The sequence below is a fragment of the Lactuca saligna genome, chromosome 9 (assembly GCF_052625555.1).
Source record: "Lactuca saligna cultivar CGN05327 chromosome 9, ASM5262555v1, whole genome shotgun sequence".
Classification (NCBI taxonomy): domain Eukaryota; kingdom Viridiplantae; phylum Streptophyta; class Magnoliopsida; order Asterales; family Asteraceae; genus Lactuca; species Lactuca saligna.
In genome coordinates this window covers 135,941,309-135,950,827 of record NC_136425.1, presented here as the reverse complement: position 1 = coordinate 135,950,827, position 9,519 = coordinate 135,941,309, and the positions used below count along the sequence as shown (strand labels likewise).

Below are 9,519 nucleotides of genomic sequence, written 5' to 3'. Positions count from 1 at the left end.
CCCAGTATGTGTTTATATGTATTGTATGGTATGTGGTAGTTTGGGGGAGCTCACTAAGCTTCGTGCTTACAGTTTCAGTTTTGGTTTCAGGTACTTCTGCTAGTAAAGGGAAGAGCTCGGGTTGATGGCATCGCATACACCACAGTCTCAACTGTCCTGGGAGATGTTTTTAGTTTTTCAATAATGTGATTGATACAGTTTTGATACAGTTCTACATAACTATTAGTTACTGTTTTGAAACATTGACGTATGGGTTTTACTTTGTGATATTATTTTAGTACTTTTAGTAAGTGTTAAACAAAAATTTTTGGGTCGTATTTTGGGATGTTTCATTTTGATATCCAAAGATTCATTAAATTCCAAAACCCAAAAATGCCCTAAAAACTCAAATTTATAGACTTTAACAACTAAAACGCAATAAAATTTGTTATGAACCTTATAATATCAATTTAGAATAATTAAATCCACGAAAATATAATCAATGGAAAATGAAATTTAAGTCATCAACCTTTACCCTTAATTTATAAACTAAAAACCAAGGTTTATGAACAAATTTTATTTAAAATGCATATTTTATAAAAATTTGGGGTAATTTTATAAAATAACAGGAGGAGTTTATAAAAAATAATGTAATAGAGAGGAAACTCCTTTCATCCTCCATAAGTTCGGCCCCTCTCCACAAGACAACCCACTTATTAAGTCTTCAATCATTTTACCTTCTCCCACACACTACTACCTCATCATTCTCTCTCACTTTCTTTCATTTTCCATCATCACCACTATCTAATTCTCTTTCACCCTATTTCAATACATGAAAATCTCATAAAAGTGCAACAATTTCTACTGAAAAACTTCAACATTTGAAGTTATTCTTGAGATAAACACGAAAATCCTCCATTCTCGCATCATTTTTCCTTCAAAAATCTCAAGTTTTCTAGCAACTTTTTGTCCTTCTATAGCTTTCTTAATGATTGTTCATATACATACATTCATACCCAAGGTTTTGATGATAAATGTTGTAGGATTTCACCCCAAAATAGCATGCATGTTGCAAATGGTGAAATCCAATGACCAAAACATATGTTAAACCTAAAAATTTGAATTTTTACAAGTCGTAAAGTTCATCAACCATATGCATTATAGTTCTTAATTTTAAAAACATCATTTTGAACAAACAAATCCAAGCATGGTCTTCAAATGATGATGCATGTGATGAATATCAAGCTTAAAGGCCTGATGATCAAAGTACATTGTTCTGCTCAAATCCTAATTTTCTGATAAATAGCTAAAATTCTTGTTCTGCTCAAATCCTATTTTTCTAAGAATCCAAACAACAAAATAAGATGATCTAGAAGTTTTCAAAAAATTATTCATTTTTGTCGAATTATTTTAAATTTTGCATGAAAATAGAGCAATAATCCACATAAAATACTTTTTGAGGTCTGTAAATCTTTAAAAAAAAACTAGGATAACCCATAAAGCTAATAAACATCTCCCCATGAAGTCTCACATATTTTTTGTCACTATTTGCTATGATTTCTATTTTTCTTTGTGTTTAGCTCAAATAAATCATAAACCCAAGTTATGAGATATTAAGTGAACATATAAGAATTTTTTCAGCTTTATATCTTATAAATTTGAGATAAATATTTTAAGAATTTTTCATAATATGTTTCTATTTTTTTCATAAATTTTGTATATTTAATGGATTAAATCGAGGAAACATAGTTGCATTTATCCATAATTCATGAAAAAATGTGCAAACCACATTTATTACGGTAAGATAAGCTTTAATATATATTTCAAATTTCTGGGCACTAAACACGTCTAAAAGTATAAAAATTGGTTTTACAGTTTAAAAAGTTCATTGATAATTTTTCCTAGCTTCAAAATACTATAAATAAATTACCCAAAACGTTTGAAGATTTATTGTAACTGTTTGCTAATTATTTTAAATTTTCTAAGATCAAACATCTATAAATCTAAAAATCAAGCTCCACTGTTTGAAAATCACTTTTAATATGTTTTCCTAGCTTTTATATATATATATATATATATATATATATATATATATATATATATATATATATATATATATATATATATATATATATATATAGGTGCAGGTTCATTTGAGATCATTCTAATTTTGTGAGACCGTGAGACCAAATCTAAAAATAATTTTAAAATGCAAAATAAGTGGAAAAATTCAAAAATTCTTTTTTTAAATATTATTTTCGGAACCTGAATTAACTAAAAAAAATAAAAATAAAAATAAAATAAAATAAAAAACAATAAAAAAAATCCCATTTTTTTTTTGAAAAATACATGAAATATTCTAAATAGAATATTACACTGACATATTCTAAAAAATAATTTTAAAATGCAAAATAAATGGAAAAATCTAAAAATTCTTTTTTTAAATATTATTTTCGGAACTTGAATTAACTAAAAAAAAATAAAAAAAAACTCCTATTTTTTTTGAAAAATACGTGAAATATTCTAAATAGAATATTACACTGTACATATTCTAAAAATAATTTTAAAATGCAAAATAAATAGAAAAATCAAAAAATTCTTTTTTTAAATATTATTTTCGGAACTTGAACTAACTAAAAAAAATTAAAAAAATAAAAAAAATAAAAAAATACGTCTCACAAAATTAAACCGTCTCACATGAACCTAACCCTATATATATATATATATATATATATATATATATATATATATATAGAACAAAGCTTGGAAGGAGATAAGTGATGAGATCACATAAACGTTGTTAACAATAATTTTTGGAAAATAAAATAAAACTGCAACCGAAAAATATAGACTATTTTCTCTTTCCATCAAATATTATGTCATATAGACCGTCTCACATGAACCTAACCCTATATATATATATATATATATATATATATATATATATATATATATATATATATATATATATATATATATATATATATATATATATATATATATATATATATATCTTAGAACAAAGCTTGGAAGGAGATAAGTGATGAGATCACATAAACGTTGTTAACAATAATTTTTGGAAAATAAAATAAAACTACAACCGAAAAATATAGACTATTTGCTCTTTCCATCAAAGATTATGTCATATAGTCCGCACACACTGGGTCGTTGATTCTAGATTGGGTTGACATTCATACTATTTGAAGTTTGATAAGTCAAAAAACCAATTTGTAATTGTTCTAAGACTCGATTTTAAAAGCAAAACACCCCTGAAGGAACGAGAATTGATATTTTATGAAGAGTTTACCTAAATATTATAAGTTTTTAAGAAATAAAAAAATACTGGTTAAAAAATAAATGAAATATTAATTTTGGTAATTCAACCAATAAGAGCATACTTAGTAAAATTTATTAGACATGCCACCATTTTTTTATTTGCGTTGCGTTTTAAACATTTGCGTCAATGTTAAAGATGTAGTGAGGATTCGATCGCATTTAATTACTTTGCAACGGACACTAACTAATCTGCAGCCAAGTGAACTACTTCAATAAAACTATTAGTAGTTTATTTGAGATTTATGCTATGAAATATGGTGAAATGCCAAACACATTCCGTGGTGTAATGTAACCAACAATACTATTAGTGATGTACGTATTGGGCCGTGGAGGTTGGCTACATTAATATTAGATGAAAAAAATCGGATCAGATTTAAAGCAGATTAGATCTTTGCTTACAACTGAATCGATTGTATTCAGACCCATATTGGATCCGATCAAATTCATGGATGCTTTAAGTTATATTTTACGAATTAGATGAAATGTTAACAGTTATTTGAAATATAAAAGTTTCTATCTGATAATAATTAATTTTTAATAAACTAATTTAAAAATAAAAAATGACAGTTTTTTTTTTTATAATTAATAAATAACTACCTTATAATTTACATTATATAAGCTATGGCATATGAAACATTGCATTAGCATTAAACGATTTATACTATATTTGAGACTCGCACATGAAATTCCATCCAATTGTATTACAATTTATAATAAGATAAGATGCATGATTAATGCATACGTAAACAATGGAAAAAACAAGATATATTATATATTGCCGGTATTATACCTATCAGCCATTATATATAAAGCATCAAACTACGTATAACCATCATTGATCAATTGAATGCGCTGCAAACCCTACGAATTTCTCCTTGAGTCCCAGTTTTCACCTCAATATTACCCATTCTCACCATTGACCTAGCGAACTCAACATTGAATGTCAATCCAACAAGTCCTCTAACTCCAAGAAACCTTTGCGCAAATGTTCGTGTTGTAGGGTTTCCCCATAGCACTTGATCAGATTCAAGTACTCCTCGCCCATCCCTCAAGTTTCCAAAGTACGAAGTGTCAAATCTGTTTTCGCTGCCATTATCAAGAGCCACACGCGTAGAACCATCTCCTCCATTAGGGCACAGGTTTCGGAGTGTGGGAAGGAATGTTGTGTCAATAGACGGGTCGGGTCCATTCGTGTTGTTGAAGTTGTATAGCCTGTAACTGAACAATGCACACGCCGCTGTCCCTAGCGTGTGTGCACCTAGAAAGAATAAAACACAGAAACGCATCAGTTTATTTCCTTATTATTAAGCATACAATGGTTAACTTGAACTATATTTTTGTTGTTAATTACTTACCAGAAAGAGTAACAAGATCTTGGGTGCTAAGACCTTTGTCAGAAAACTTCCTGATTTGGACATCAACGGGGTCATTGAAAGCAGGGAGATTTGCAGTGTCAGCAGCACGTGACACCAATCCATCTCTACGACCTAATGGCACTTGCCAACGCGCAATTCCCCCAGCCTGCGTAGCATTCAAAAAATAAAATAAGTATAGGAAGGTTTAAGCTAGCTACGTAAATATAGTAATTAATATACCATTTCAACGTCGCAGGTTGCTTAAATTCAAATAAATATTGAGTAAGCTAGTATTTAATTACCAGAAGCACAGAGTCACGAGCAGCGATAGCAAGAATATCAGCACAAGAGACCACCCCAGGACAAGCGGTTTCAAGCTGAGTCTTTGCAGCATCGATGATCTCAAAGCCTCTTAATAGGGAATTGGGAGGAGCGGTTCTCTCACTACCAGAACCAGTAATAAGGACAGAGGCATCACAGCCATTAACAAAGCAATCGTGAAAAAACATTCTAACCAAACCCGGTGGGACTCCTGGGTTGGCCCGATTAGCAGCTGCGACAGCAGACTGCACGATGGTTTCAACTCTTGGGCATGAGGTCTGGTAGAAACCTACTCGGGTTTGGCCTAGTGCTAAGGTAGTCAACGTTGCTAACATGACAAGAAAGAAGAGGGGTGTTTTTTTACGTGAAAAAGACTCCATTAGTAGGATGATTTATGTGTTGGTTTTAAGATAACTACTTGGATTGGTGTTTGTTGATGCGAGGGAGAAGGGATTTTATAGTGTTAGTGGAGGTGAAGGGTTTAGTGAAATTCAAAATTGCTGGAGGTGATAAAAGTAAACAAAGTCGGCCGTTTCAAAGCAAACAAAGGACAAAGTCAAACTTCCTCATGATAATGGATCCAGTACATAAATTTACCTAACCATGCAAATTAGACGTTAAAATGGCAGTTTAGAAGAATATTAAATAATACTCTTAGTGGGATGTTAATCAACGCTAAGATATTACATCTTAGTTATCCATAGGTTAAATAAAATAGATAATATGAATTTGTTTGACTTTGATGGGTGCCTTACGTTTACTGGGATTGTCATTGAAATATTAAAACAAAAAATTAATTATATTTTGATTCTATTCAGATTAAAAAAAGTGTATGTCGCTTAAATAAATTGTCAAATCAAATGTACACTAAATTCACAGAATAATTTGGAGTTACGAATAGAATTTTACCCATCAAATATTATCCCATCATCTATTTTAGTGGGTTTAATTATATACTTTCGGCTTCGCCTTGTCTCGTATCTCCATTTCACATATGATGACTTCGTTCATTGCTAGTTGGAAAATGACTCAAACGATGCATCGTTTGAGTACTTCGATTATATAGGTTAGCTTCTGGTCTTATAAATAAATCTTTGAATTTGTTTTCCCTTTTTTTTGGAGTTGGGTTAAAATTTATTAGTGTCGAACAAATGACGTCCATTCTCGAATGTAAAGCCACCAGTTTTCGTTATGTATGGCTTCGCCTAGGTTCTTGTCTCTCATCTCCACTTGAGTACTTCACATAGATTTTGGTTCATTGCTTGATTGAAAATGATAAAATTAAATATGGTTTGAGTTATTAGATGATTTCCAAAAATACATGCAAGATAAATTGGTACCACCAGCATCGACTGTGATGAGTTTTTCTCAATACCTAGAAAAAAAATGAGGAAAAAAAAAAACGCCTATAATGCATCGACAAAAATCATTGCCGCTAAAACATTCAAATATCGTCGCTAAAGTCAATAACGGCTATAAATCGCTATTAATACATCGCCGATATTGCCAAAAGAACGCTGATAATGCGATATGTCACCGGTAATACAATACTTTTTATTAAACCAACCATTTTCATATGCGGAAAAACCAATACGAAAATACCAAAAACAAGAACCATTGACTGAAAAGAAAAAAAAGAAAAAAAAAAGAAAAAAAAAAGGAGATACAGCATGACATGTCAAATTAAGTACCAAAAGTCTTATAAATATCCAATACATGCTAAAGTAAGTACCAAAAAAAAGAAATACAGCATGACATGTCAAATTAAATACCAAAAATCTAATAAATATCCAATACATGCTAAAGTAAGTAGCAACGTGGAATTCAATTAATTTGGGAGCTGACTATGGGTACCATAATCGACTTGTTGACATGTACCTATGATCAGTTCGCAATGATTTTGATATGAACGATTTGGTAAGATCCATCATAGAGTTGCATGACATGTTGAGTGCTTTTAAGTCTTATATGGACAAGTATAGAAACTCTAGCTTCACTGCTCCAATATTTCCTATCAGAAAAAGAAATGTCATAAAGATGAAAGCCATTTACCCGAGAGTTAAGGGTGGTTGTTGATACATAAAAGTGACCATTAACAGCTATGAAGTGTATCTGAAAGCGAAGACCTATTTTGGAATAGCGAAGAGTTCAAGAAGAGAAGTGATAGCGATGAATTGATTGTCTAAGACTTGACTAATGACTTGAATACCGAAGATAAAAAGACATGAATAGTTAAATCTTTTTGTCTTTTGTAGATAGTGTAGTGTCAGTAAAGTACTGATCACCTTTTTTAACATTGTGTATTAAGTTGGATTTGCTAGTCCCAAGCATGGGAATCATTGCCTTCTAGATCAGGAATGCTTTGGTAATATCTTATTTAAAGACTAGTACTATTTCTTCCTCTTAATAGACGGTCTTGTAATCATTTAAACATGTATCTAATTTCCATCTTCCTTGTAATCATATCAAGTGAAATACAAATCTCCTTATCAATCGTATCTTCTTGTTCATACTTAGTTGTTCATCACTTAATAACTTGTGTTTAGCTTCAAACCATGTTATAATTCAATACGTATCCATTTAACTTGTTTATATTTAATATTGTATTTTGTTGTTAAGTTTCCTTCATAATTTTGATATCTTTTATTGTTGAGCTTTAAAAAGATCCTAAAGATTAACCTAAATTCCACAACATAATCTATTTGTCAATTAAGTTCTTCTCTCAACAACGGTATTAGAGTCATAGTGGTTGCTTTTTAATTTTCTTTAAAACATCCATAATATTTTTTAAAGAAAAACTCTGATTTAAAAGGTCTTCTATACCACTTAGCTCATCTATTTAAAAACAAGGAAAATGGCACAACTTTACTCATTAAATGTATCGAACAGTGTTGGAGGTTCTAATCGAGCATCAATACTAGTTGCAACTGAATATCATCATTGGTCTCAACGTATGGAAAGATATTTAAGAAGGCTTGGTAACGAAGTTTGGAGATCTTTAGAAAAAGGACCACATGTACCTGTCCTTACACCCATTATCACTGATGGAACTCAAACTAGACTTGGAGGTGGTCAAGTTACCAGGAACAGGCCTACTAACGATGGCATAAAAAGATGAAGAAAGACGAAATTGATTTCTATGAAATCTCTTATGGAGTTCCTCCTAACTATTTTGACCTCATTATTAACTATAAATCTACAAAAGAAACCTGGGATATTCGTAAGAATCTGTATGAAGGAACTGAAAAAGTTCAAGACAAGAAGCTAACCACAACCTTGAATGATTTCAACAGCTTCAAAGCCCTCCTTGGAGAAAGTCTTGACGATTCTTCCAAAAGATTCAACCTCATTGTTATCAAACTCTTAAATGCAGGAATCACTCGAAGTTATCATGAAATAAATCTACAGTTTCTGAATGGCTTCTGAATGTAATGGACCGTGGAAAAGATTATAGTACAAGGTGACAGCAAAATCAAAACTCTATCACTTTACAAACTCTACCGTGAACTTCAAGCTCAATAGTCCACGGTAATGAAAGACTGCATGGATCTTCCTGGACCACTCTGTTGGATTAGGTGTCTAAGCCCATAACTATAATTGGTATGTACTTGACCCGAGATTAGCAAGATCCATTTGGGTTGCCTTCACCAGAGAAATTTGATAGGATGGACTTTTGAGAAAAGGTTATTTGTGATTTATTAATATATTATCAGTTCAAATATATTTATATGAAATCATATTTATTAAATTAGTATTGATCAAAAATTAATGTGGAATTAATTTCGTGATCAAAAAATACTAATTAGATAAATGAGGACTAATTGTGTAAATTCGTTATATATATATATATATATATATATATATATATATATATATATATATATATATATATATATATTTACGATACATGATGGACTAAGTTTATGAAAGAATTCATAAAGAGTTAGTCCATATAGATTATGGATCATGGATAATAAGCCCAATGGTATGGATTAGGATTTAACCATGACTCTTAGAATCCTACAATATATATATATATATATATATATATATATATATATATATATATATATATATATATATATATATATAGCTAAAATCGGGGACTACATATGTTTCTAAGAGTTCATTTGAGCCGATTTTATGCAAGGATATTTTCTCTCAAGTCCACTTGAGGTGTTTGTAAACCATTTGGGGCATCACACTTGTGGTGCTAAGTTCTTAAAGGCCAAATACATCAAGCTACAATAAGAGGCAATTATATAACTCATTTTTATGTTGTTTATGTCCACTGTATTCGAGTTGTAGACTTAATGCTTTGGAAACAATATTGCATGTATAATTAGAGAAAACATAGATCCAAAGCATTTATGGTTGTATGTGCACCATAGGATGTTGTAGTGTACAAAATCCAACAGTGGTATTAGAGCTTAAGATTGTTTTCTATTATATTTGACGCATGGATTATTTTTTCAAAGCTAAAAAATTATTCTGTCACCATGTACTCGATGAGTCCATTCTTGGACTC

At 30.4% G+C, this 9,519-nt stretch overlaps 1 protein-coding gene across 1 annotated transcript; it reads right to left on the bottom strand.

The window, feature by feature from the left end:
* Positions 1–3,989: 3,989 nt before the first annotated feature.
* LOC145017786 (peroxidase N1-like) lies at positions 3,990–5,435 on the bottom strand. The gene is made up of 3 exons (XM_078975739.1): positions 4,973–5,435; positions 4,671–4,836; positions 3,990–4,573 (listed from the first exon to the last, which is right to left on the bottom strand). Exons 1-3 carry the CDS (start codon positions 5,369–5,371, stop codon positions 4,155–4,157), a joined length of 984 nt encoding a protein of 327 aa, XP_078831865.1. The 5' UTR covers positions 5,372–5,435; the 3' UTR covers positions 3,990–4,154.
* Positions 5,436–9,519: the final 4,084 nt, after the last annotated feature.